Source organism: Ziziphus jujuba, chromosome 2, assembly GCF_031755915.1.
Source record: "Ziziphus jujuba cultivar Dongzao chromosome 2, ASM3175591v1".
In the NCBI taxonomy this organism is placed as follows: domain Eukaryota; kingdom Viridiplantae; phylum Streptophyta; class Magnoliopsida; order Rosales; family Rhamnaceae; genus Ziziphus; species Ziziphus jujuba.
The window spans coordinates 15,049,558-15,077,120 of record NC_083380.1 but is presented as its reverse complement, the minus strand read 5'-3'; the positions used below and the strand labels follow the sequence as shown (position 1 = coordinate 15,077,120).

Genomic DNA, 27,563 nt, shown 5'->3' with positions numbered 1-27,563 from the left:
TTTACTGTATATCGTTTCCTTTTCTCTCCTATACATCTCGACCAACACACACTCTCTCTCTCTCTCTCTCTTCTAAAACCCAGCAATGTCATTGTCTGTGAGACTTCCCCGTCCGACTAGCGTCAAGAACAAAACCCCAGCCCCAATCCAAATCACCGCCGAGCAAATCCTCCGTGAAGCCAGAGAGCATCATGATGCATCTGAAACCCAACCCCACAAGCGGCAGAAAATCACCGATCAAGACGAACTCGACGATTATTGTCTCCGCAAACGCAAGCAGTACGAGGACCTAGTCCGCCGCTTCAGATCCGATCCAAAAACTTGGATTAAGTACGCTCATTGGGAAGGAGAATCTCAGAAGGATTTGAGACGAGCTCGCTCAGTCTATGAGCGAGCACTTGAAGTCGATTACAGGAACCACTCAACCTGGATCAAGTACGCTGAGTTCGAGATCAAGAGCAAGTGCATCAACCATGCAAGAAACATCTTCGACCGCGCTGTTACTCTGCTTCCCAGAGTCAACCAGTTGTGGATTAAATACATACACATGGAGCGCATTCTCGGCAATGTCGCCGGTACCAGGCAGATTTTCGAAAGGTGGATGCTTTGGATGCCGGACAAGGAAGCATGGCTTTCCTACATCAAATTCGAGCTCCGTTTCAATGAGGTCGATCGCGCCAGAGCGATTTTCGAGCGCTTCGTTGGGTGCCACCCTGCTGTTGAAATTTGGATACTGTACGCCAAATTCGAGATGAAGAATGGACAGATTGATAGGTGTAGGAATGTGTATTTGAGGGCCGTCGATGGATTAGCTGATAATGATGAAGCAGATAAGCTATATGTCGCTTTCGCCGAATTCGAAGAGCTTTGCAAGGAACCAGAGCGAGCTAGGTGTATCTATAAATTTGCAATTGATCATGTAGCTAAGTATATCTGTAATTCCAATAAGGACAGGGCTGAAAATTTGCATAGGAAATTTATAGCATTTGAGAAGCAGTGCGGAGATAAGGAACAGATTGACAATGCTATAGTGGGGTTGAGGCGATTTGAGTATGAGCATCAAGTCTGGGAAAATCCTCTGGAGTATAGTAATTGGTTTGATTACATTCTTCTTGAAGAGACAGTGGGTGATAAAGAGAGAATTAGGGAAGTTTATGAGCGAGCTATTGCTAATGTTCCTCCTGTTACTAAGAAAAAGTATTGGAAGCAGTACATTTACTTGTGGATCAAGTATGCACTGTATGAAGAACTTGATGCTGAAGACATGGAGCGGACAAGAGATGTGTATAGAGAGTGTCTAAAACTGATCACCAACAAAAAATTATCTTTTACAAAAATATGGCTTCTTGCTGCAAAGTTTGAAATTCGACAGCTGAATCTCCAAGGTGCACGAAAAATACTCGGAAACGCAATTGGAAGAGCTCCTAAGGACAAGATATTTGAGAATTATATAGAGATTGAATTGCAATTGGGGAACATAGACCGCTGTCGAAAATTATACGAGAAGTACTTGGAATGGGCACCAGAGAATGTGTATGCATGGAGCAAGTATACAGAGTTGGAAATATGTGTGTGTGAGACAGAGCGTGCAAGAAGCATATTTGAGCTTGCAATTGCTCAACCAGCTCTTGATAAGCCAGAAAATATGTGGAAGACATACATTGACTTTGAAATATCACAAGGTGAATTTGAAAGAGCCAGAGACTTGTATGAGCGACTGTTAAAACTTACCAAGCATGTGAAAGTTTGGATCAGCTATGCCAAGTTTGAGGCTTCAATCAAAGAAACAGATTTGGAAGGTTTGGAAGAGCAAAAGAAACAGTGCGTTTTGCGTTCAAGAAGAGTCTTTGAGAAAGCAATAGACTATTACAGCACATCAGCTTTTCCTGATTCAAACGAAGAAAGAGCAATGCTTGAAGAAGAATGGCTGAATATGGAGGTTGGTTTTGGGGATTTAGGTGATGCCAGCTTAGTGTCAAAGAAACTGAAGAAAAGGAGGCAAATGGCAACTGAAGATGGTGCTGCTGGTTTTGAGGAATCCATTGATTACTCATTCCCTGAGGAGAAAACACAAATTACAAATTTGAAGATTTTGGAAGCTGCCTACAAATGGAAGAAGCTGCAAGTGGAAGAAGCGAGAAATTTGTTCTGATGAAGAGAAAGTTTCTTCTGGGGATTAGATGGGGTAGTACTGTGCAAAATCATGGTTGTCAAACTGTGTATTTGAACTTCTTTTGTAAACATTTCTACCTATTATATATATCTAAAGTTACAAACAAAAAAAAAAAAAAAATTATGTCCAAAGTTCATAATTTTTTTATTATTAAACTACTTCTTACTCTTCTATTAATTCAATGTATAACATAAAAGTGTAAAAAGCATTTTCGCTAAGTGCTTCTTGTGATATACGCAACATAGAATGTCAATATATAAATACGTATATTTTTAGTACATATATAATCTTCTAGGAGAAAATACTGAAAAACGTGTTGATGTGAAAAATTAAAAACTTGTACTATTACAGATTGGCTTAAAATCAAGTGGGTCAAAAAGAAAAATAAAAATAAGTAAATCAAATGGTGGTTATTAAGTAACATGGACTCTTTTGAATATCCTCATCAATATGTCTATACAAGTTGTGAACTTAATAACCGAAATAACCGATGTAACTTATATCACTAATATAAATTCTTGTAAATGAAAAAATAAATAAATAAATAAAAAGATATGAACTAGGTCCAAGAAGATCAGTTCTCATTTTATATATATATATATATATATTAATTACGCGCTAGAAAACCTTGTATACCGCATCATTTAGTACTACTTTCATTAATTGCATGTTAAATAAATTCTATGATTTATAATCACTCTCTACCGTTATATGACATTAAAATAAAACTTGTCAATCCACATTTATTGTATGTATGTGTCACCGATACAACGATTGTACACAAATTGTTTTTCTAATCATATGTTCAAAGAAGTGGAATAGTGATTCATCGAATAAAAAAGAAAAAAGAAAAAAAAGAAGTGGAATAGTGAGTGGAACACACAAAAGAATATATATTTATTTATGTATAAAGCATTTTCCCTTCCCATCATTATTCTCTCTCTTGTTCATAAACTAATTAAGACGATGGATAGAGAAAACCAGAATCAATTCGGAAGCTCCCCATTGATTAGTATCTGTGAGGAAGAATTTGATGAAGCTGGAAGTGAGAGAAAGTGTGAAAAGAGTATTACGAAAAATGAAATTCTTGAAGAAGTAAAAAAGCAGTTATGTCTAGCAGGGCCATTAATGGCTGTGAGTCTATTGCAGAAATTTGTACAGGTCATATCTTTGATGTTTGTTGGTCATCTTGGTGAGCTATCTCTCTCTGCAGCTTCCATGGCCAATTCCTTTGTATCGATGACCGGTTTCAGCTTGTTGGTTAGTTGTTTTTTTCTCCTATTTAATTACATATATTATTTATTAATTTCTCAAAACATGTTTTATAAATATGGTTTTCAATTGAGTTCTGTTTTGGGTGCTGAAAATTTCTTTTTGTTGATTTTTTTATTTATAACTTTGGAATCAATCATGATTACTTGAATCGAAGATTACAGAATATGTGCATTTTGGTTTATTAAAAAAAAAAAAGTGAAGTTATTCCTTACATATGAACTATAAAACAGAGTATTACCCTGTATCCCTTATTTCCAGAGTGTTTATGATCACCAACATGATTGAGGTTCGAGTTTTTTTTTCTTTATTTTCTTTTTTCTTCTGAATAAATATATTTTATGAAGTGCACAGACTTTGGTTTGCAGCCATGATTTATTATTAAAACCAATTTGTAGATACTACATGGAGTTTTGTACTTTTTTTAATACAATATTTTTGGTGGCTCATAATTATATTTTCTTTGTAATGGCTAACTTTGAATTCTATTCACATGTATTGTTGTATAATTAGTAATTACAAGAGAGGACAAGTAAGAAGGAAAAATTAGTAATTTTAAGACAGAAAATGCTATCTCTCTCTCTCTCTCTCTCTATATATATATATGTATATATATATAATACTGGGATATGGAGTTTTAAAACTCAGGATCATCATCAACAATAAAACTTAAACTATCTCCACAATAATACTATTAGGCAAAGATAATATTATACATCTAAAGCCAAACTTTTCTTGAAATTATAGTAACTAAAGATGTCAATTACCTTCCAATAAAAAAGGCACTCTATAAATCCACCAAAACCATGCACATACTTCCCTAGGGATCAAGAAGAAGATCTTAATTACCATTACACTTTTCTTTTTTCTTTTTTTTGGTTGAAATAGGCAGGGATGGCAAGTGCATTGGACACATTATCAGGGCAGTCATTTGGAGCAAAGCAATATCATATGCTAGGCATACACATGCAGAGAGCTATGTTTGTTCTTTTACTCGTCAGCATACCCCTTGCCATAACCGTCGCAAATACAAGATCTATTCTAATTTTTGTGGGCCAAAATGCAGATATAGCAGCAGAAGCTGGAAAATTTGCACATTTTTTGATCCCGGGCATTTTTGGCAATGCAATTCTTGCTTGCCAAATAAGATTTTTACGAACACAGAACATAGTCGTGCCGATGGTGCTTATCGCCGGATTCACCACTTTACTCCACATTTTTACATGTTGGTTTTTGCTGTTCAAGTCTGGACTTGGTAATAGAGGAGCTGCTTTAGCAAATTCAATCTCCTATTGGATCAATGTTATATTGTTGGCACTCTATGTGAAATTCTCTCCTTCATGCTCAAGAACCTGGACTGGCTTTTCCATGGAAGCCTTGCAAAACTGCTTCTCTTTTCTTGGACTTGCTATTCCTTCAGCTTTCATGACCTGGTAATTAACTTCTAAATGCTAATTATTTTATCAGTATAAATACAATAATTTAATTAATTACACGTTAACTGTAATATATATATATATATATATAAATATACAAACATATATATGTACAGATGGTATTAATTTTAATGTATTTTACCATGTTTTTCCTGTTAGTAATTTTCAACAATTTTGTTACAAAATTCAATGAACAGCTTGGAGTTTTGGTCTTTTGAGCTGATGGTTTTATTATCTGGTATCCTTCCCAATCCAGAATTAGAAACCTCTGTGCTTTCTATCAGGTTAGCTTTTGACTATTATAATTTATTATTTGGTGTTTCTTGTAAAATAATTTTAATAGCTTCCGGCTATAGTTTTAGATTCACGCATTATAGACGTTTTTAGTATAACCATACATATATATTGCAGCCTGAATATATCTACAATAGTTTGGAGGATCCCATCAGGCCTTGGTGGCGCTGTGAGGTGAGCAATTTGAACTAACATATATACACTATTTAATTAATGAATTAATTCAAAGTCTCCTAATATTAATTTCCACCACAATGTTATTTATACAACATGGAAAATAAAAACAATAATCAATTAAAATGGAAATTAAATGTGCTCATGGACATTAAGTGCCAGTTTGGCAGAGTGAATTTTTTTTTTGATCAAAAGTTCTACTTAAAGGTTAAAAGTTTTTTTGTTAACAAATAAAAATGTTTGGTAAAAGTCAACAAACACGTGTTGATAAAAAAACAGTTTTTTTAAACTATTTTAGAGAAGCTCGTTTTTTTTAAAAAAGTTTTTTTTTTTTAACTTATATGGAAACTTATTGAGTATTTAATACAGCTATTTTAGTTTATATGGAAACTCATTGAGCATTTAATATGGTTTTTTTGTTTACAACTAAACACTTATTAACATTTTAATAATAGTTCTTTTTTAAAAAGATCTATTATACAAATCTCTACATACTAAAGCTCTATTTTCATCAGCTATACCAAATGGATCCTAATTAGCAAACCTTTACATACATGTTAACTATTTTGTTTTAAACCCTCTCCTAAATTTATACAATAAACAAGGTCAAAAGATTAATTATATATATGAGCATATTGTTTTATCTTTAAAAAATGGGGATAGTCACTAGTACGTGATAATTAGCCAGATGTATGTATATATATATATATACACATGCTAGTACATGATAAAAGATTTAAAATGAATGCCTAATTAATAATTGTCATGTCGATTGTCTGAAATTAATAGGTGATAATTATTAGCAGGGTCCAAGGACAAATGACATTTACTTTCTACTATGTATATATATATATATATGCAGTTACAGGGATAAGTATCATTTTCTTTTTTATGTTTATGGACCTATAAAAGCGAGCAAATATTGTAGATCATTTGTTTTTTCTTTGATCTTTACAGTATAAGGATTTCAAATGAACTAGGAGCAGGACATCCAAGAGCAGCACGTTTAGCTGCTTATGTAGTAACAATGATGGGAATGAGTCAGGGTGTAGTTGTAGGTGTAGTGCTTATATTGACTCGCAAAGCCTTGGGTTATGCTTATAGCAGTGAGATTGAAGTGGTCAAATATGTAGAGGCATTGATTCCCATACTTGCCACAGCAAACTTTGTAGATGGCATCCAGTGTGGTCTATCAGGTTACATTTATCTATTTTATATAGAAGATATTTAACATTTTTTTTTTTCAATTTTCCTATACGTATAGATATTAATATTGGAAAAAAGAAAATCCTTTTTAGCTGATTATTATTGGCAAGTATGTGAACAAAATTTTAGGCATTGTTAGAGGTTGCGGTTGGCAGAGGATTGGTGCTTTTGTTAATCTGGGATCCTATTACCTGGTGGGAATTCCATCAGCCATTTTGTTTGCATTTGTCTTTCATATGGGAGGAAAGGTAATTGACTCTCATGGATTTTTCCCCCCCTTTTTTTTTTTTTTTTTTTTTAACCAACTTTGATAAATACTTTTTGAGGAGGGTTATTCAATAGAATCGTCCTATTGATAAATACTTTTTTTTTTTTTTAAACCAACTTTGATAAATACTTTTTTTTTTTAACCAACTTTGATAAATACCTTTTTCTTTCTTGTTTTTTTTTTTTAACATTTGTATGATAATTAGGGACTGTGGTTGGGGATTATAGGAGGACTTATTGTTCAAGTCTCATTTTTTGTTGCTGTTACCATACGCACCAACTGGAAGCTACAAGTAATTATGCATTCACTTTCTGAAACTCTCTCTAGCTTTTGTTAAATTTCTTCTTTATTAATTTGAATCTGACTGTTCACCAATTTGTTTAGGCAAAGAAGGCTACAGAGAGAGTCTGCGAAGGAACTTGATAACTCCTGCTTGAAGTACAGCTTCTCAGGCTCAGTTTGTTTCCACTTTCGAGCCATATTTGCAATTTGAAAAACATTACCATTTCGTGTGTTTTGAACATATGTCACTGGAAATTCAATTAGTGCTATCCTTTAATTTTATACATTGTTAATTCATTTTATTAGAGCACTCATAAGCTATCTTCTCCAATTGAATTCTTTTTTGAACCTTCGCTAATTATGAATTTGGCTGAATAAATATTATATATATTTTTATTCATTTTTACATTTTCTTTTCTATGTAAATTTAAGAGTGTGATATCTCAAAAGAAAATTATATTATATTAGCCATTATTTTTCAACATATACAGTTTCCATAAACAAATATAAAATAAATTTGAAAACGTCAAAAAACAAGTTAAAAATGTTTTGAAGTAGTCGTATAATAAAAAGTTGGAAGCCTATAATAAACTAATTTGCTAAATTCTCTTCTTCTGTTTTTTTCAGAAAAAAAAAAAAATATATATATATATATAATACTTTAGATTATCCAGATTTATTTATCAAATTTTGCATATCATTTGGTATATATCCTTTAATTTTATGAAAGTAATAATTATTTTTTTCTACATCAGATAAGTAATATCCAAAATTTGGTAATTCGCAAGCATAATTCCACAAAAAATAAATAAACAAATAACATGCACATATGGTCAAACAGAATATTTAATTTGTTGAACAAAGCAGAGGATTTTCTTGTATATATATATTTTTTTATTAAAAGAAATGAAAGCTCTGTATTATGAGCTCATGCGTGATTTGCTGCATCACACTATTTCTCAATAACCAACGTAAAAAGAGAAGAAGAAGGGCATAAATGGAGAAAGATGATCAAAACACATGTTCCATTTCGCCTCTGATACAAATATCCAAAGAAGATGGATCTGGGTTTTATCCTGAAAACGATATTAATATTAATGTAAAGGATAACACCGGGTGGAGGGAGATTTCTGAGGAAGTTAAGAGGCAGCTATGGCTTGCTGGGCCTCTCATCAGCGTCAGTCTCTCTTTGTTTTTGTTACAGGTTATCTCTGTCATGTTTGTGGGTCATCTGGGTCAGTTGGCTCTCTCTGGTGCCTCAATGGCTACTTCCTTTGCTTCTGTCACTGGCTTCAGCTTATTGGTTCGTCATTAATTACTATATATATATATATATGAATAGCACCTACTTAAAAGTTCTTTAATTTCAAAGCTATTTTGTTAATTAATTTGCATCTGATTTTCCAATTTCATGTGCTTGTTTTAATTATTAAAATGTTGATATATTTGTGCTTTTCAGTTTCTTATAATGTTAATATATATATATATATATATATTGCAAGCATGTTAGTTTCAATCCTTTGTGTTGAATCTAGGCCAATTGATTTAGTGTCCAAGCACCCATATTCAGGTTGAGCTTGATAAATCTGATCCTATTATGCCCTCATAACTATATTAGCAATGAATTTTTGTGTTTTGTCAGACAGACATAAAATGGTTCTTCATTTGTATGATTTGTAGTCTCAATGAAGGGCACTTAGAGCTTAAATATTGCCAGATTGTCTGTTTAAGGACGCGCTTCAATTAAGGTTACCATGGCCCTTATCTACGTCAAAACAGTAGTAAATGTTCAACCAATTTATCTACTAAACTAAACATACATTTAACTAACTTGAGCAGCTTAGAGCCACAAATTGTAGATAACTTTTGTGAAATATCATGATTATATGGCAAGGTTCAAAAACTTATCATTCAAAGCTCCAAGTTGCTTCTTGTTTTTCACTTTTCTTAATATAGTGAAAAATATGATGAATGCTAATTTAATAATAGAGTAATGGGCTTAAAATTCTTGAGTATTTCATTTAACCAATAATCAAAGCTACAACACTCCCTAAGCTTGGAATACCCTGTTCTTTACCAAAAGCACATTTTACTTCGTAGCATCTTTTTTTCCAAATTATGTTCCTCTTTCTGAATTGTTTCATGAAATTGCGTCATGTTGTTTCTATTTGAGAAGGTGGGGATGGCAAGTGCATTAGACACCTTATGTGGCCAGTCATACGGAGCAAAGCAATATCATATGCTGGGGATACACATGCAAAAAGCTATGTTTGTACTTATCTTTGTCAGCATTCCCCTAGCTATTATCTGGGCAAACACAGGACCAATTCTAGTTGCCTTGGGTCAAGATCCTGAGATATCAGAAGCTGCTGGAATATATGCTTGTAGTATGATTCCGATCCTTTTTGCATATGCACTTGTGCAGTGCCTTGTTAGATTCTTACAAGCCCAAAACATTGTTTTCCCAATGATGCTATGCTCTGGAATCATTACCTTAATGCACATCTTCGTCTGCTGGGTTCTGATATTTGCGTTCAACATGGGATACAGAGGAGCTGCTCTGGCAAACTCAGTCTCCTACTGGATGAATGTTTTGTTGTTGGTATTGTTTATCAAGTTCTCAGCTTCATGCAGAAAGTCTTGGACTGGTTTCTCAAAGGATGCCTTTCATAATATTCCCACTTTTCTTAAACTTGCTATTCCTTCTGCTGTCATGGTCTGGTAAGTTCCTCTTCCATTATGCTTTGCTTGGTAAAGAAGAAAACAGAAGGAAAATTAGGAAATTATGGAATTTCATCACTGGCATTAAAATCCTGTAATTTTAGAAGTCAATATTTCTTTAGTTTCTTAATGGAACCAAATAGTGCACAAGCATATATGCTCTATCTTTTCATTTTCCTATCATTTGCAATTTTTCATGATTAAAGAACTGTGTACTGTTTAACATTAGTATGGTTCATGTACACAGCTTTGAGATATGGTCATTTGAGATGATGGTTCTCTTGTCTGGTCTTCTTCCTAACCCGAAATTGGAAACTTCGGTACTTTCTATCAGGTCATTGTTGAACCCTACTTTGTAGATTCAATTATCAATTTACTACTTCTTTTGTAAGATTCTGCATCATTGTTCCTGATTAACAAAACACTTCATATTCCCAGCCTCAACACTGCTTCAACTGTTTGGATGATTCCCTGTGGACTAGGAGGTGCTGTGAGGTTAGCTATGCTTAACTGAATACTTTGACTTTCTGTAGCATAGAGAAAAACTTGTAGATATTTTAGAAACTTTGTTCTGATTCTGCATAACAGTCAACAAATGAGTTAATATGTCTAATGTTTACCATTCTCCTATATAGTACTCGGGTGTCAAATGAACTAGGAGCTGGGCATTCACAAGCTGCGCGTTTAGCAGTATATGTTGTCCTGATATTAGCTGTTAGTGAAGGCCTTGTTGTTGGATTAGTGATGATATTTGTACGAAAAGTCTGGGGCTATGCCTACAGCAATGATGCAGATGTGCTGAAATATGTTTCAGAAATGATGCCAATTCTTGCCATATCTAACCTGATAGATGGAGTACAGGCGGTCATTTCAGGTTCTGTTATGTCTCCCATTTTCATGCCATAGATGCCTGCTTTAAATGTAAACTTTATCTGTTTTCGTAAAATCTGTTTGAACAACATCCATTTAGGCACTGTTAGAGGATGTGGTTGGCAGAAGATTGGTGCTTATGTCAATCTTGGATCATATTATCTGGTTGGGATCCCCATTGCAGTTCTATTTGCTTTTGTATTTCACACTGGCGGAAAGGTTAGCTTTTCACTTTCAGTAACTTGTTCTTATTATTCTCTTGTTCTCCAAAATTTTAGGAGATTCATTCCCATTTCATATTGGCTTTGTATAACCAAAGATTTTTCTTATATATGTAGGGCCTTTGGCTGGGTATCATTTGTGCACTCATTGTGCAAATGGTGTCTCTTCTTGTTATCACTGCACGCACTAATTGGGAGCAAGAAGTAAGATATCCTTCCTCTCACTGCTCTTTCTCTCTCCGTCCCTCTCTCTCTTTCTCTCCCTCTTTTCTTCATCTAAATAACTTGAATCTTATCTTGTTAATTAGGCAAAGAAGGCTAAAGATAGAGTCTATGACAATATGATCCCGGTAGATATGGTATCATGAGGTTGATAAAATTTCTGCATTGCTTATGAAGGAGAAGTTTCATCACTCGAAAATTCAACAAGAATGCCATACTATGTATGTACATTACTTTGTCACAACTGTCATTTGATAGTTATTTATGCCAGAACTTAGTTTTGATTTCCTGTTTTGACACAGAGGAAAGCCTCCTGTTTGTACCAGGAGAGAGTGAAAAACGAAAAAATGTACTTGGATCGAGTTGATTACCATTCTTCCTTTTCGAAGCTTAGTTTTCAAGAAAACCAGAATCAATTAGAATTTTGACTGAGGGACAAATTACTTTCCAAAAATATTTTGCTGATGCTACTTTACTGAATCATGACGATTTGAAAGTTTTAAAATGTTCACTTTCTTTGTGGTTCTTAGATTCACTTAATTGTTGATCTTGGTTAATGAGTTCAATAAGATGCAGAATCATGATCACTCCGTCAATTGCTGGTTTATACTTGCGGTGAATTGGAAATTGATTGATTATTAATTACTTCTGTCATAAGATATTTAAGTTAGTTGAAGAAAGGTTCCTCTTATATCATATTATTATGATTTAGGCTATTCAGAGGTTGAAATGTCCAAGGACATCTCATGGCCCCTAGAGCGAGGTCAAGCATCAGTAGGTTCATTGTTGCCACTTATTAGCAGCCAGAGGGTAATTCCAGGAAAAATAATACCTTTTCTTATTGGTTTTTTTTTTTGCTTAGTTAAATCCTTTCTTATCTGGTTAATTCCAGCTTTCAATAATAAAAACAAATTCATTTCACTATCACATAATCAGTAATCTGTCTTTTTCCCTTTGTTAATTAGTACAAAATATATATATATATATATATATAAATTTCTTTTTTTTTTTTTTTGTGGTTTTTTGGGGCGTAAACTGCAGCATCTGCTAATGTTCCCACAAAGTAGGATCCTCTACGTCTATCTCTTAACAATACATTCCAACACGTCTCTCTGGGGCCTATAAGGCAGTAGTAAAATCACCGTTTTCTTGTACAATAATTTTGAATTTGAATTTTTTCACTCTCAATCCAACATAAAACCGGTGTTGCAATAATTATATTTAACAAAATTATGGAGTAATAATTTTTTTTTTTTTTTTTTTTGGTCTTTATAAAAATTTTGATCATATAAATGTTTAATTAGGGTGAAACTTTTCACTCTCTTAATAGACGTGACTGTGACACAAACAAGGTTAACACTATGGCCCTCAGCCCTCTAAAAGATAGTTTACCTATGAAGAAGGAAAAGGAGTGTCAAACCTATAAAAATGACATATATTCCTAGGCTAGCAACTCCTATAAGATTGAATTTCTGGTATGTCCCAAGATAGGCTGGAAGGGTATCGTACTCAAAAAGTATAGAAACAAAGAGAATAAGACATAGATATAAACAATTACAGCTTCATATAGAATGCAGATGAAAAACAATATATTCTAAAGAATATGTCTCTTACATGATATCTTTGCTTATACAGATATTATAAGCTTTCTATAAAAGCAAAACCTCACATATAACAAAAACCAGAAACTACATATTAAGCATTTTTTTATGCAGAAAAAGATGTATGCGAATTTGGTCATGGATTTGTACCTTTTTTCAGGGTATATATATATACATATGGTTTCCAAATAATATAATTAGCATAAACATCAAAAAAAATGGAGCTCCAGGAATTTTTGGAAAAGGAATTTGTTAAAGAGGTGAAGAAACAGGTGTGGTTAGCAGGACCTTTGATATCAGTAGGTATATTGCAGTACTCGTTGCAGGTGATATCTTTGATGTTTGTTGGTCACCTTGGTGAGTTGGCTCTCTCTGCTGCCTCATTAGCCACTTCTTTTGCAACAGTCACTTCTTTCACCTTGTTGGTGAGACTGCCATCATTACTTTTTCCTCTTTACTTTCATTTGTATCTGCATGTTCAACATTGTTGGCAAAGTAAGCCTAATGTTCGATTATATGTAATTCATGGATTACATATTTCACTGTACACTTGCTTTGAATCTTTGATCAGATGGGATTGGCTAGTGGATTGGATACTTTATGTGGACAGTCATTTGGAGCAAAACAATATCAGATGCTTGGCATACACATTCAAAGGGCTATGCTTGTTCTCTCAGTGGTCAGTGTATTCCTTTCTATCATCTGCTTAAACACAAAACCAATTCTAATAGCTATGCACCAAGATCATGAAATATCAGAAGAAGCCGGACAATATGCTCTTTTCATGATTCCTAGCATTTTTTCTTATGGACTTCTTCAATGCCTTGTAAGGTTCTTACAGACACAGAACATCGTCTTCCCAATGATGATATGCTCTGGAATTACAGCTTTATTTCATATGCTGTTGTGTTGGGTTTTGGTTTTCAAATCCAAACTTGGAAGTAGAGGAGCTGCTTTGGCAAACTCGATCTCTTACTGGATAAATGTTTTGTTAATGGCACTTTATATCAAGTTTTCTTCTTCATGTGTGAAGACTTGGACTGGTTTTTCAAAAGCAGCATTGCACAAAATTCCTACTTTTCTTAAAATCTCTATTCCTTCAGCTCTCATGCTTTGGTATAAAATTTCTATCTTTGAACAACTTGGTTTTGAAGGAAAAAAATAAAAAATTGGTACGAATTAATAATGTAGTTAATTGGTTATGCCATGATCGAACAGCTTTAAAGCTTGGTCATTCGAAATAGTTGTTCTACTCGCCGGTCTTCTTCCTAATCCAAAGTTAGAGACTTCTGTACTCTCCATCTGGTATGTATACTTCAACTCAAAAACTTTCTTTTTCTATAATATTATATGCATGTGCGTGTATATTCATATCAACAAATTAGCACAACCTATATTATACTAAACAACAAAAGACATTTATATTGTAAATGTCGTGAAAGTGCACATTATTGTAATTACTATACAACTTATTTTTTCTTTTAACTTGTAGTCTAAACACATTTGCAATTCTTTGGATGATTCCTTTTGGACTTAGCGCCGCTGTGAGGTATATATGGATATTCATGTGTTTCGCACTTACCTAGATAGATTATATATTGCAGAGGAATTTCCATAAGCTTTGGCATAAAATTTGATATTGTTTGTCCAATTATATATGTCCATATGCAGCACAAGGGTATCCAATGAACTGGGAGGCGGGCAGCCCCAAGCAGCAAGTTTAGCAGTGAAGGTAGGCTTAGTAATGGTGATAATAGAGGGAGTTACAGTAGCATTGTTGATGATCCTGCTACGCAACATATGGGGAAGTATATACAGCAATGAGAAAGAAGTTGTCAGCTATGTGGCATCCACCATGCCTATTCTTGCGATTTCCTGCTTCCTCGATGGAATCCAAAGTATGCTCTCAGGTATTTGCCAAAAAAGAAGCTTTGTCACAGTCCCATTTATGTTTTCTCTTTTCTGTTGAATGTGAAAATATATATATATATATATATACATATGTTTTAGTGAATCTAAACCTGCTAATTTGTTGGTACTATATTGTCTTGCTGAAACCAGGAATAGCTAGAGGATGTGGTTGGCAAAAGATAGGTGCATATGTAAATTTTGGAGCTTTCTATCTGCTAGGCATTCCTTGTGCAACTATACTGGTTTTTGTCTTGCATATGAGAGCAAAAGTGAAGTTTCTTTCTTTTTTCCTTCATCATATGTTTCATCTCCATGTCAGTAAAGAAAGTTATTTCCCATCTATTCTTTGCTATTTCCATACCCTTTTTATTTTATGTAGGGGCTTTGGTTGGGGATCATAACAGCATTTGTGTTTCAAATATTATTTTTCCTTTTCATAACCATGCGCTCTGATTGGCAGAAAGAGGTAATCAAAACATTTTAATTTTAATTATTATTTTTTTTTTTCATTTCCTAAATAAACTCAAAACACCTTTTATTTCTTGTTTCACTTGGCCAGGCAACCAAGGCGTCAGATAGAGTTCATGAATCTATTACTCCTGTAGAATTGTCTACAAAGGACCAAAAGGATTCCAAACACCAGTCCAGTTAATTAAGCAGAGAGAATCTTGATCATTAACTGTAGGTGGAAACAAACTAAACCAGCTTTAAAAAAAAAAAAAATGAAAAGAAAATTATTCAAGGGTTCACTAAACTTATATCTTTTTTAATTTATAATTTTATCTTTTAGACATTGCAAGCGGTACTGACCGAGGGGTCCAACGATGCAAATCTTGGAAAACAGGTTACTTAAATCTGGCAAAGGAAAAAGTAAAAGAAAAGGGGCAAGATAATGAGAAGTTTGATTAACCTTTCAAGCTACAATAACATAAAATACTTTTCTTCTGCAAAGTAATTGTTTTCCACTTGACGTTTCTTCAAGTATATAATATTATTTAGTAGACTAAGAAGAAACAATGAAAAGCAATGTCATATAAATATGTTTCTAACGGCCCTCACAGAAGTTGTTTAAAATCCGATCTCTGCTACTGCTGGATCTGCTACTACTGGATCTTATTCTAGAGAGGTACAAGGTTTACTCAATAGCTAAAATAGTCAATGCCCGCACTCGGGTGTAAATCATCCCGAGTCACAATCTGGACTTCTCTCCATGATATAATTAGAATAATATATAATTAAGAAGTACAGCAGAAAAGAAAAAGAACTAGAACCATCAAAAACTCCGTTCTTCAATAAGCTTTTTGTATAAATTTCTCTGTTTCACCATGCAAAATGTTACAACATATGTATTGCTGTTGTCTTCAATTTATCAGATATTTCTCCATCCCTTCTCATCTCCATAAATGGAAAAAAAACCAATGAAAGATTTCATACCCATATAAGGAAAAAGTGACATTGTCGAAAACTGGCGGATTTATGACAAACTTGAAACATTTCAAGGGTGCCGCATCATCATGAGCCCAACAATATTACATCCTCATAAACAAATGATCTCAGCACATGGAGCTTTTATTCTGGGTGTTGGAACTCAAGATCCAGCTTCCTTTTCAGGTGCGTTCTATCAGCACTGCAAAAATGGAATAAATAAATAAATAAATAATAAAAATAAAAAGTCAGTGTCCACCAAAAAGTACAAAATAAAGCTAGACATAACTCCGTATCCCCAAAAAATAAAATAAAATAAAAAGAAGCAAACCATAACATCAGCATAGTCTACCATCTTTAATTCAATGAATATGATAATACTAACATCAATATTCACTCTAACCCAACAAGTTTTTAATTAACTAGTATAATAAAATAGGAACCAAAAAGGAGAACACAAGAAACTCGACACAGCCAGGAAGGAATTTTCTACTCACCCACCCAAACAGACCACAAATAATGAAAAAGGTATACACTATATGGTTTAGCTTCCATCGACATGCAGAAAAATTCATGTACATTTGAGTAAGTTACATAGGTTTGAACCATTAAACCATCTACAAAAAATGAGAATATATCAACAGTGCTCTACCTATTAATTGTAGGCCTATTTGGTGGTTTTGCTCCAAAAATTGAGAAATCCATTGACATTGGCACTGGTTCATTCCTACTTGTATTCTCGCCAATTGCCTGTCTGATTTCACCACCATGATCATCATTTTTATCACCTTGATATGTAAGTCCTTCAGAAACCTCACGATCTGGCATCACTCTCCTTGACTTTCTTGGAGGTGACAATACAGTTGGACCTTCGCGTGCATTAGAATCTGAAGCTTTAGATTTAGGAGCGGGTCTAGGAAGCTTTGGTGGATCTGTAGGCAAAGGCGCAGATGAAAAGTACCTAAATAGGGAAACAAATATGATAGGAGGAACTGATAATAGCTATAAGTAAACCAACTGAACAGTTAAAGTGAGTACCTGTGCTCTAACGCCTGCACAACGGATATCCTAGACTTTGGATCATAAGTAAACATTTTTGCTAACAGGTCAATAGCATCATCACTAGCCATTGGGAACAATGAACGTAAAGGGGGTGCAGGAACATATTGGTATTCCACATAGTCAGGAAGGTACACCATATCAGGCCACTGGGAAGCTGTTGGAGTCCCAAAAGCAGCAAATATCTTTCCTAGTTGATCAATATCACTTGATCCCTACCATGTATTGGAAACAATCAGACTTAAAATATAATACACTAGAAAATCATTAAATTGACCATTGTAATAATAAAAATAACAAAGTAATAACAGTTAAATATTACAATGCAAACATATAAAGAAAACTAAAAATAATAGTACTCCAAGCTAAGTATATATATTACTCCAAGCTACCAAAGACTGCAGCCCAATAAACAGATACAAAAGTAGTGATGATGGCAACAGAGATGCAGGACGTGGTGTTGGCAGGGACTAGCAGGAAGCCCTTCTGTGACTTCATGACAATAAAGAAAAATAAAGGAAAAGAAAAGACACAAAAGTGGGAAACAAAGGAACCAAATGCTTTAATAGTGAGTTTGTCATTGAACTGATTTGGGACCTAAAAATAGCATTATCATTATTATTATTATTATTTTTACATTTTATGAGACTGTCAAACAAAGGATACTTAGAAGAGCTACCTCCGATATGCAGCCAGATCCTTTTAATTTTTGAAACAACAACTTAAAGTTGAAAGGATCTAAAACAGAAACACACAATTTTGCAAAAGTAAAAGCCCCATAATGTTATACATATAGTTACCTGAAGAAAAGGTCGACGTAGGAGAAGTTCAGCAAAAATACAAGCTGCAGCCCAAACATCCACACCAGAACCATATTGCTTGGCACCAAACAATAGCTCAGGTGCTCTATACCATCGAGCAAAGACCTATCACAAGTATCACAAACTCATAACTAAGATGAGAACCAATCCATAAGTAGCCAACTTGACATAATTGCATTTTACAAGGGGAAAAAATCACTTCAGTAAACTTTTTAGATATTATGCTGACAGTAAGAGAAACTCCACATGAAAAATCCCAAACTGACAATTCAATCATTCTATTCCTCATCAAATAACCAAAAGGCTAGTTGCTGATAGAGTGAACTGATTGTTATACCTATCAGGACCAAATGACAACGGAAAAGAAAAGATAAAGACAAAGCAAAAGAGAAAAGAGAAAATATATATATATATATATATAGAGAGAGAGAGAGAGAGAGCTAAGGAATTGTAAGGCCGCAATGCCAGCATGGATATATAAATCCAAGAGAGATAATGGACCCAGACCAAAACTGCACAAATAACTTCTTTCAACAAAAACAGAAGGTACCTAACTTAAATTACATGTTCTGACATACCTAAATGAATCACCATGTAATACAAGAAAATACCTGATGAGTGAACCTCCGATCTGGGCTTCCAAAGATTCGTGCTAAACCAAAATCTGCAAGCTTAAGTTGTCCATTAGATCCTATTAAGAGATTGTTGGGCTTCATGTCCCTGTAAAGCACAAGTAACAAACATTTGAGAAAATTATAGCAAGAAAGTAACAAATTATGAAGAAGCTTCTGACGCTAAAATGACTACCTATGCAATACCCATTTTTTGTGGCAGTAAGCAAGTCCTTTTAATGTCATCTGAAGGTATGATTTTATGTCAGCTGGTGATAGGAATATATTCCGGTCACGTATAACAGCTTCAAGGTCTGTCTCCATGAACTCAAACACAAGATGTAAGTTTCCTTTGTGGGGGAATGCATCACTCAACTGAATTATATTTGGATCCTTGAGCTCTTTTAGCAGTTTGATCTCTCTAAGTGCTGTAAAATTTATCCCTTCCTTTTGCCTTCCAAGACGAATTTTCTTAATTGCCATTGTCTGTCCCGTCTGCACAATGAGTCAATCAAAACTCAAACCAGAACTGTGCATAGACTATTTACCGAATTCATAACACCGTATTTTGACAGCTAAATGTCAATAGGAGACAAATAAACTAAAATTTTACAATAACTACCACATCAGATGAAGAACATATAACATATTCATATTCTCCCATTTGGGTAATTAAAAAAGCATGAAGAAAAATGAATTTGGATTCTGAAACAAGTCAATCTGCTCCATATTCTCCATATTCAGGTATGACACTAGAAAGCAAAGCATTTTCCAGAAGGAGGAGGAAAAAAAAAAAAGGTTCAAGAAATCTTTTAAGTTTAGGGGTTTACCTCAGTATCAATTGCTTTATAAACGACTCCATAAGTACCTTCACCAAGGACTTCTCGTTTCAGATATCTGGACATTTTCTTTGATGGATCGTTCTCTGCCATTTTCACCATACATCTATCATTATTTATTCATCCCAAATCATACTGTCGCAAAGAATACATTAATACATATACATATATATAAAAGAACCAAAAAAAAAAAAAAAACAATTGCTTTAGAATTCAGTTCTAAAAGAATCTAAACAGAATTTCACTCCTCTGCTACTCACAACTTAGCCAATATCAACAACATATGTCTTTCAACAGCAAATTGTAATCTTCGAACCAAAAGATTTTTTCAAACACAACAAAAATACAAGTCTTTAATCATCGTATACCCAGTTATCACCTAAAACCAAAAACCCACACGCTTATCGAAAAAAGAAAATGAAAAAAGCAAAAATCCCACACATCCAGTAAAACCCATATCAAAATTTCAATTTTTAGATGAAACCCATATCAAAATTGACAAGAAAACGGACAATAAAAGACAGGAAGAAGATTTTAGGACAAACCCATCTTGAGCCGAAGTCCTGAACTATGTTTGTCCGCATAAGAAACCCTTCCTCTTCAAATCCCACATTCTGATTTCTAACTTTTTCTTCGATACCCAGGAAGCCGATTCCTCCTTCGCTTTGTCGCACGCCAGTAAAGAAGAAGAGGAGCGCTTCACTATGAAAAGTGCGACACAACTCACTGGATTTACGCACCCAGAATCCTAAGTTTTAAAACTACTCTTTTTATGTTACTTCTATTGAAATATTTTAATTTCCCTTCAATTTTTTTTTTAATATTTTAATTTTCTTTATTTCGTCATATATTTTTTTGTTTATTTCTTGTTTAGTTTTTATACGGACCCAACACTTTTATGTTGTCTTTTTGACAATATCATTAAAAAATAAAAATTTAAAAGAAAAAAAAAACCCCCCAAACACATACACATACGAACATTCAATATGAGTTTTTCAAAGGGTAAGAATATAATTTTAAAAATGGATTTGTGAAATCTGGAAATATAAGATGTGAATGTGAAGACTGATTTTGTCAGTCAAACGCCAAATTAAAGTTGAATAAACTGCTTTAAACTCTATTTAACAAAAAAAAAAAAAAGGGAAAAAATGCTTTAAACTATAAAATCTTTCTTCTTAATTTGTTTTTTCACTTTAATCAATGTTTACTCTTGTTCTTAAATTTTGGTTTTTTAACTATAATTAAATATAGCAATTTATTCTTTTGTCCGTTGATTTTGTTAAAATTTGACAAAATTAATACATGAAATTAAAAGAATAATTTATTATCTATACTGCATTTCTGTGAATTATATAGTGGATTTATAAATGTTTGTAAAAATATGTATATTGGAATTATTTTAGTAATGAGTATCTATGATCTGATATTAACTTCTTATTTTTTTTAATTTCTAATTTTTTGATTTTTTTAATATTAGTAATTTTATATTAAAATTTGTTTTTTAACAGATGTAAAATTTGTTTGTAGTGTTTTTTTTTTTTTTTCTTTATAGCAGTTTTAAAATTGAATGTGTTTAAAAAAATTATTTGACTATCACATTAATCATCAAATGTTATGATTGACATTATAACTCTATCCAAAAATAAAAAATAAAAAAAAAACTAACAAGAATGTCATTGATCTAAACAAGAAAAAGAAAATTAACATGAGGGTTAAATAAATTTAATACGTTCCCACTCTAATAACTCTTTTCTTCTCTTGGTTTTTTCTCACTTTCATGTGTTCGGTTTTACTTTTTAATTTTTACCTTCTTACCCTTTTTTTTTTTTTTTTCTTTTTCTGCCACTTCTTTTTTTTTTTTTTTTTTTTTGGGCCACTTCATCATTTTTTTTTTTTTGGGCCACTTCATCATTTTTTTTTTTTTTTTGTTTTGGGGGGTGGGGGGTTGGGGGGGTGTAAAATAGCTCCTGCTCTATATTGTTTCACCATTCCTTGGGAAAATGAAATGAAATACCTCATCAGCGGTCATGGCAATATTGTTCAATGTTAAATTCCGCAAGCAATGATGTCAAAGAGCTTCAACAGTGATTAACCAACAAAAACCAAAAAAAATAAAAAAGAGCTTCAACGGTGCATAATATTATATTCACTTCTACTTTTAACTTTGATTAAGGAAGAGACTTTTGTTTGTTTGCTATAAGGCTGAGAGTTCTAGATTTCTGAATTCTACGCCTAAAAAAATTATTTTACTTTTCTATGCGTATATTCCAAACTTTGGTGCTTGATTTCAATTTTTTTGAATGAGGGTAACATAAATCCCCATTATTAATCCATATATATATATATATATGCAGTATATTTTTTACTTTTCTTTTATTTTTTATTTTTAAATCTTTGAATATTCTATTTGGGATATCTTATAAATGCACATAAAAATAAGCTAGAAATTTTTTGTTATACATAAAGATAGAGAAAATGGGAGAATTGAAGCTGATTGCAACACCCCAAAGCTCTTATTGTGCCAGAATTCAATGGGCACTGAAGCTTAAAGATGTGGAATATGAATTCATAGAAGAAGATTTACTAAACAAAAGCCCTTTGCTTCTCAAATCTAACCCTGCTTACAAAAAAGTCCCAACAATTCTTCATCAGGGCAAACCATTAGCCGAGTCCCTTATCATCCTTGAGTATATTGATCAGGTTTGGAAACACTATCCCTTGCTTCCTCATGATCCATCCGACAAAGCCATTGCTCGTTCATCCGCTAAGTTTGCTGATGAAAAGGTACATACATGTTTAATTCAACTACATGCCTTTTTTTCCCCTATGTATGCATGATGTTCGTAGTATGTGAATTCTGTTGTGTTCGGCTTATAGTTGAAGTATGGGAAGCTTTCAAATCAGAAGGAGAGAAAAAGGAGAAGGCAATCAAAGCTGCTGTGGAATCATTGGCAATTGTTGATAAGCAGATTGAAGGAAAGAAGTATTTTGGTGGAGAAAGAATAGGGTATTTGGATTTAGTATATGGTTGGTTAGCTCACTGGCTTAATGTTATGGAAGAAGTAGGAGGCATGAAGTTGCTTGGTAAGGAGAGCTTCCCATCACTCCATCAATGGTGTCTGAATTTCATCAATAATCCAATCATCAGAAAATCCATTCCATCCGGAGAAAACCTTGTCAAATACTTAAAAGGAAGCCTCCGCTACCACCGTGCCCTAGCTGCAGCAAACAAAATCAAACAATGAATTCATAAATGCCCTTTTTATTTTTTTGCCTAATTTTTCAATAAATTGAGGAGGAAGATTTTAGCACCAGGCTGATTTGCAGGTTATTACTAGTGGTCATTGTTATCTAGGCTTCCCATAGAAATCAAAAGGAATAGATAAAAAGGGAATTGGTAGTAATTTGACTATTAATTCTCTGATATTCTGTTTCTTTCATCACCAATTCACCATGCATTTAGCAAATAAGGGTATCATTTATCCAAACATTACCTATAAATCCTATTCGGTTTGTAGTGTATACCTGTTCTTTGTGATGTTAATTTGTACCAAATAAGTTCATTATTTAGTTTTTTCTTTGGGTAATATGTACCGTATAAGTACTGCTTTTGTGTATTTCATAGTAAGTTGCAAATCCAATTGCTATCCCTTTCACAAAGAAATGCTGAAAATAGTCAAAGAAGTAGGCATAAGAGACGGGACATGTTAAGGGCCTGAAGATCCTTACTAAGGGTTACACCACAGTTCAAATGGGGCAGACAAACATTGGTTTACTTGAAATTAATATATTTGCCATTTACAAGATTTACAATCCAAGCATATATAGACAGAATAAGACCCAATAATGGTTCCACAAAAGGAAATTTAGGACTAATGGTCTGGAATACTTAGCAATAAGACAAAGCCTAAATACCACAGCATTGACAAATCCAACTCTGAACAAAGAAACCTAAGGGATCCAATTGGCCCAACATATATGTTGAAGAATTATCACTAACTTTCTAAGATGCAGAGTTTTCCAGACTAAGTTAGACAAGCATTTCGTGTTCTCCAAGAAATTAGCAATTTGATCAGACAGCAAGCTTGCCTTCATACTAGAAGAGTCTAGAAGCAATGAAAATCCGCAAAGTAACCAACATAGTGCAAGCATCGAAAGGAAGGAAGGTGTGCTTCCGAGGATAAGTGCGAAGTGAGGGTTCACAAAGAGTGAAAAAAAAAAAAGAGAGAGAGAAAGGAAAAAGAAATCTTCTGCTGCTTTAGAATTCAGCTCTAAAATAATCTAATAATAAAATTACTCCTCTGCTACTCACAACTAGTCGATATCATCAACAAATGTTTTTCAACATCAATTCTGATAATCTTCGAAAATTCTAATAATTAAAGACCTGTACTTTGTCGTCTTAGTACTTAGTCGTCTTTAATCATCTTATACCCAGTATCACCTAAAACCAAAAACCCACATGCTTATCAAAAATAAATAAATAAATAAAAACATAATATGAAAGAAGCAAAAATGTCGCACATCCACTAAAACCCATATCAAATTTTCAGTTTTTAAGACGAACCCATATCAAAATTGACCAGAAAACGAACAATCAAAGAAAGGAGCAAGATTTCAAGACAAACCCATCTTGAGCCGAAGTCCCAAACTATGCTTCTCCGCATAAGAAATCCTTCATAATCTTCAAGATTTCCAACGTTTCTTCTTCGATACCCAGGAGAAGCCAATTTCCCCGCTTTCTCACACACTGGTGATGAAGAGGAGCATTCCCTATGAAAAAGCGATACACCTGACCGCCAATTCCTACGCGCCGAAACCAAACTTCTTAAAAATGTTAGTCCTTTTATGTTACTTCCATTAAAATATTTTTAATTTCCCTTCAATTTTTTTTTTTAACATTTTAATTTTCTTACTTTCTTTATTTTATTTTATTTTTTATCTTTATACGGAGACTCACCCAAAAAATAAAATAAAATAAAATTCAATATTAGGTTTTGAAAAGTGTAAAAAAAGGATTTTGTGTGAAGTCTAGAAATTTAAGAATTGAATATGAAGATTGATGATTTTGTAAGTCAAAGGCCTAATTAATGTTGAATAAATTTGCTTTTAGCCTTAAAATCTTTGTTCTAAAAAAATAAAATAAAATCTTTCTTCTTAATTTGTGCTTTCGCTTTAATGAATGTTTAATCTTGTTCTTAAATTTTGTTTTTCAACTGTAATTGAAAAAAAAATTATTCTTTTGTCCGTTGATTTTGTTAAAGATTGAAAAAATTTATACATGATTTATTATTATTATTATTTTTTTTTTTGAAGATCAATACATGAATTTAAAAGTATAAGTGATTATCAATAATGGTGTTAAAAAAATATAATTATATAATGGTTTTAAAAATGTTTATATAATTATTTAATATGTATATTGGAATTATTTAATTAATAAGCATATATGATCTGATATGTATTAAATATTTTTTTTTTATTTCTACTGTTTTGATATCTTTTTTTCCTGAAATATTAGTAATTTATATATTAAAACTAGTTTTAAGTTTTTTTTTTGGCCATTTTAAATTTTTTGTTAAAAAAAAAATTATTTAATATCACATTAATCATCAAATTTTATGATTGATATTCTAACTCCATCCAAAAAAAGAAAATAAAAAATAAAAAGGATTGACATTGATCTAAACAAGAAAAAGAAAATTAACATGAGGATCAAACAAATTTATACACTCTCACTCTAATAAAATATAAATTTAAAAATATATTAAAAAAATAAAACCTTTCAAGATCTGATAAATAGTAAATGTGATTCTAAATCTTATCTTTGAAATGATATAAAATATTGAAAAAGAAAATTATTATATCAAGGACCTAATTTGACCAAGTTGCTCTTTTCTTTTCCTTTTTCTTTTTTCTCACTAAAGTGTTCCTCATACTTTTACTTTCCTACTTTCCTTTTTACTTCTTTCTTACTTTCCTTTTTACCTTTTTTCTCCATATATATATATATATATATATATTTTTTTTTTTTGGTTTTTGGGTGTTAAAATGACGCCTCATCTAAATTCTTTTACCATTCCTCAAGTAAATAAAATGAAAAGCTTCATGTCCATGCCAACGTTCAATGTTAAATTCCGCCAGCAATGATGTCAGTAAGCGTCAACAGTGGATAATACATATTAATATATATTCTCTTCTACTTATAACTTAGTCTTGTTTGTTGGCTAAGAGTTCAAGGACTTCTGAATTCTACATCTAAAAAAATTATTTTACTTTCTGAGCATATTCTAACTTTGGTGCTTGATTTCATTTGGGAATTTGATAACTGAGTTTTGAAAAAGGTCAGGGTAAGATAAACCCCCATTGATCCGTATATATGCAGTATATTTTGACTTTTCTTTTTATTTAAATCTTTGAATATTTCTATTTGGGACATCTTATAAAATACACATTAAAAAAAAAAAAAACTAGGAAATTTTTATTATATTATAGCGTAGCTACACCAAGATAGAGAAAATGTGAGAATTGAAGCAGATTGTCACACACCAAAGCTCTTACCGTGCAAGAATTCAATTAATGTGAACTGAAGCTTAAAGGTATGGAATATGAATTCAAAGAAGAAGATTTGATAAACAAAAGCCCTTTACTTCTCAAATCCAACCCTGCTCATAAAAAAGTTCCAACAATTCTTATCATGGCAAACCATTAGCTGAGTCCCATATCATCCTTAAGCATGTTGGTCAAGTTTGGAAACACCATGCCTTGCTTCCTCATGATCCATTGGAGAAAGACAACGCTCGTGCGTCGGCTAAGTTTGCTGATGAAAAGGTACAGACGTGCTTGAAACCACATACTTTTTTGGCTATGTAGTATATATGTAAATACGAAAGCATAAAATGTGTGTATGTATACTGATGTACGTATGTATGTATAACTGAAGTATGGGAAGCTTTCAAATTGGAAGGAGAAAAAAAGGAGAAGGCAATCGAAGCTGCTGTGGAATCATTGGCAATTGTTGTAGAGAAGCAAATTGAAAAAATACGGTATTTAGATTTCGTGCATGGTTTGTTAGCTCATTGGCTTAATGTTATGGAAGAAGGCATGAAGTTGCTTGAAAAGGAAAGCTTCCCATCACTCGTTGGCTTAATGTTATCGAACAATGAATTCATAAATGCCTTTTCTTTTTTTTCTTTTTTGCTTAATTTTTCAATAAATTAAGGAGGAAGATTTTAGCACCAGGCTCATTTGCAGGTTATTACTAGTGGTCATTGTTATCTAGGCTGCAGATAGAAATCCAAAGGAATAGATGAAAAGGGAATTGGTGGTAATTTGACTACTAATTCTCTAATAATCTTTTTCTTTTTTCACCATGCATTTATCAAATAAGGGTATCATCTATCCAAACATCACCTATAACCTATTCACTTTGTTGTGTATACTTGTTTTCTTTGGTGTTAATATGTACCAAATAAGTACAGCTGCTTTTTATGTATTTCACTGTAGGTTGCCAATCCAATTGCTATACTTTTCACATAGAAATGTTGAAAGTAGTCAAAGAAGCAGCCGGGGACATGGCATATGTGAGGGGGCTGACGCCTGGAGGTATTTAACATCTTAACAGAGAGCTCAATTGGGGCAGACAAAAATAGGTTTTTTTGATATTGAAACATATTTGCCATTTTCAAGATTTTATAATCTAAGCATATGTAGACAGAATAAGGACCGAAAAAGGTTCCAAAAAACCAGACCAGATTTAGGACAAGTGATCTTGAAAGCTTTGCAGTAAGACAGGGCTAAATTCCACAGCATTGACAAATCCAACTTTGAAAAAAGAAACCTTTGGAATCCAATTGGCCCAACATATTGTTGAAAAATTATCACCAAGTTTCTAAAATACAGAGTTTTCTACACTAACGTAGACAAGCATTTTGTGTTCTCCAGGAATTTAGCGATTTGATCAGATGGAAAGCTTGCCGCCATAATAGAAGAGCCTACAAGCCATAACTATGAGAGTGGCAAAATAACCACATAGTGCATTTATTAAAAGTGAGGAAGGTGTGCTTTCTGTGGATGTGTGAAGTGAGAATTCAGAGTAAGAAAATGTGTGGTTGCTTCAAGAGTTGTTAGTTTATGATGCATAACTTAGAATTGTAA

General features: G+C 33.0%; 6 protein-coding genes across 7 annotated transcripts; 5 read left to right on the top strand and 1 right to left on the bottom strand.

Moving 5' to 3' along the window:
- Window position 1: 1 nt before the first annotated feature.
- LOC112488786 (uncharacterized) lies at window positions 2-2,269 on the top strand. Its single transcript, XM_060814719.1, has one exon. It carries the CDS (start codon window positions 86-88, stop codon window positions 2,150-2,152), a length of 2,067 nt encoding a protein of 688 aa, XP_060670702.1. The 5' UTR covers window positions 2-85; the 3' UTR covers window positions 2,153-2,269.
- Window positions 2,270-3,111: 842 nt separating this feature from the next.
- Window positions 3,112-7,261, top strand: LOC125418265 (protein DETOXIFICATION 16). Its single transcript, XM_048474168.2, has 8 exons — window positions 3,112-3,433; window positions 4,334-4,878; window positions 5,079-5,165; window positions 5,293-5,349; window positions 6,307-6,545; window positions 6,685-6,803; window positions 7,029-7,115; window positions 7,208-7,261. Exons 1-8 carry the CDS (start codon window positions 3,140-3,142, stop codon window positions 7,244-7,246), a joined length of 1,467 nt encoding a protein of 488 aa, XP_048330125.2. The 5' UTR covers window positions 3,112-3,139; the 3' UTR covers window positions 7,247-7,261.
- A 794-nt stretch (window positions 7,262-8,055) lies between these two features.
- Window positions 8,056-12,040, top strand: LOC107418730 (protein DETOXIFICATION 16-like). The gene is made up of 8 exons (XM_048474224.2): window positions 8,056-8,408; window positions 9,282-9,826; window positions 10,074-10,160; window positions 10,265-10,321; window positions 10,462-10,700; window positions 10,797-10,915; window positions 11,035-11,121; window positions 11,226-12,040. Exons 1-8 carry the CDS (start codon window positions 8,103-8,105, stop codon window positions 11,283-11,285), a joined length of 1,500 nt encoding a protein of 499 aa, XP_048330181.2. The 5' UTR covers window positions 8,056-8,102; the 3' UTR covers window positions 11,286-12,040.
- Window positions 12,041-12,319: 279 nt separating this feature from the next.
- On the top strand, window positions 12,320-15,764 carry LOC107418729 (protein DETOXIFICATION 16-like). The gene is made up of 5 exons (XM_048474369.2): window positions 12,320-13,856; window positions 13,959-14,045; window positions 14,233-14,289; window positions 14,412-14,650; window positions 14,802-15,764. The coding sequence occupies exons 1-5, from the start codon at window positions 13,312-13,314 to the stop codon at window positions 15,050-15,052; spliced, it is 1,179 nt and encodes a 392-aa protein (XP_048330326.2). The 5' UTR covers window positions 12,320-13,311; the 3' UTR covers window positions 15,053-15,764.
- Window positions 15,765-15,916: 152 nt separating this feature from the next.
- LOC107418746 (cyclin-dependent kinase D-3) lies at window positions 15,917-20,179 on the bottom strand. 2 transcript variants are annotated; one of them, XM_016027447.4, is made up of 8 exons: window positions 19,952-20,179; window positions 19,398-19,492; window positions 18,764-19,062; window positions 18,568-18,676; window positions 17,936-18,061; window positions 17,115-17,350; window positions 16,729-17,037; window positions 15,917-16,278 (listed from the first exon to the last, which is right to left on the bottom strand). In XM_016027447.4, exons 1-8 carry the CDS (start codon window positions 19,953-19,955, stop codon window positions 16,221-16,223), a joined length of 1,236 nt encoding a protein of 411 aa, XP_015882933.1. In that variant the 5' UTR covers window positions 19,956-20,179; the 3' UTR covers window positions 15,917-16,220. The 2 variants fall into 2 exon arrangements, with proteins under 2 accessions (XP_015882933.1, XP_015882932.1); XM_016027446.3 differs by lacking the exon at window positions 19,952-20,179 and having other exon boundaries at window positions 19,398-19,499.
- A 1,602-nt stretch (window positions 20,180-21,781) lies between these two features.
- Window positions 21,782-22,980, top strand: LOC112491683 (glutathione transferase GST 23). Its single transcript, XM_048473735.2, has 2 exons — window positions 21,782-22,200; window positions 22,284-22,980. The coding sequence occupies exons 1-2, from the start codon at window positions 21,882-21,884 to the stop codon at window positions 22,649-22,651; spliced, it is 687 nt and encodes a 228-aa protein (XP_048329692.2). The 5' UTR covers window positions 21,782-21,881; the 3' UTR covers window positions 22,652-22,980.
- The last annotated feature ends 4,583 nt before the right edge of the window (window positions 22,981-27,563 follow it).

What these genes read in the sequence shown, in the direction of transcription:
- LOC112488786 (XM_060814719.1), top strand. Translation starts at nt 86, where the DNA reads ATGTCATTGTCTGTGAGACTTCCCCGTCCGACTAGCGTCAAGAACAAA.
- LOC125418265 (XM_048474168.2), top strand. Translation starts at nt 3,140, where the DNA reads ATGGATAGAGAAAACCAGAATCAATTCGGAAGCTCCCCATTGATTAGT. An exon ending in CCTTCAGCTTTCATGACCTG is followed by an intron (nt 4,879 to 5,078) that starts GTAATTAACTTC and finishes TTCAATGAACAG; the next exon opens with CTTGGAGTTTTGGTCTTTTG. An exon ending in ACCTCTGTGCTTTCTATCAG is followed by an intron (nt 5,166 to 5,292) that starts GTTAGCTTTTGA and finishes TATATATTGCAG; the next exon opens with CCTGAATATATCTACAATAG.
- LOC107418730 (XM_048474224.2), top strand. Translation starts at nt 8,103, where the DNA reads ATGGAGAAAGATGATCAAAACACATGTTCCATTTCGCCTCTGATACAA. An exon ending in CCTTCTGCTGTCATGGTCTG is followed by an intron (nt 9,827 to 10,073) that starts GTAAGTTCCTCT and finishes TCATGTACACAG; the next exon opens with CTTTGAGATATGGTCATTTG. An exon ending in GCACTAATTGGGAGCAAGAA is followed by an intron (nt 11,122 to 11,225) that starts GTAAGATATCCT and finishes CTTGTTAATTAG; the next exon opens with GCAAAGAAGGCTAAAGATAG.
- LOC107418729 (XM_048474369.2), top strand. Translation starts at nt 13,312, where the DNA reads ATGGGATTGGCTAGTGGATTGGATACTTTATGTGGACAGTCATTTGGA. An exon ending in ACTTCTGTACTCTCCATCTG is followed by an intron (nt 14,046 to 14,232) that starts GTATGTATACTT and finishes TTTAACTTGTAG; the next exon opens with TCTAAACACATTTGCAATTC. An exon ending in AATCCAAAGTATGCTCTCAG is followed by an intron (nt 14,651 to 14,801) that starts GTATTTGCCAAA and finishes TGCTGAAACCAG; the next exon opens with GAATAGCTAGAGGATGTGGT.
- LOC107418746 (XM_016027446.3), bottom strand. Translation starts at nt 19,499, where the DNA reads ATGGCAGAGAACGATCCATCAAAGAAAATGTCCAGATATCTGAAACGA. An exon ending in ATAAAGCAATTGATACTGAG is followed by an intron (nt 19,063 to 19,397) that starts GTAAACCCCTAA and finishes CTCATTGTGCAG; the next exon opens with ACGGGACAGACAATGGCAAT. An exon ending in AAAAAATGGGTATTGCATAG is followed by an intron (nt 18,677 to 18,763) that starts GTAGTCATTTTA and finishes TGTGCTTTACAG; the next exon opens with GGACATGAAGCCCAACAATC.
- LOC112491683 (XM_048473735.2), top strand. Translation starts at nt 21,882, where the DNA reads ATGGGAGAATTGAAGCTGATTGCAACACCCCAAAGCTCTTATTGTGCC. An exon ending in TGATGAAAAGGTACATACAT is followed by an intron (nt 22,201 to 22,283) that starts GTTTAATTCAAC and finishes TTCGGCTTATAG; the next exon opens with TTGAAGTATGGGAAGCTTTC.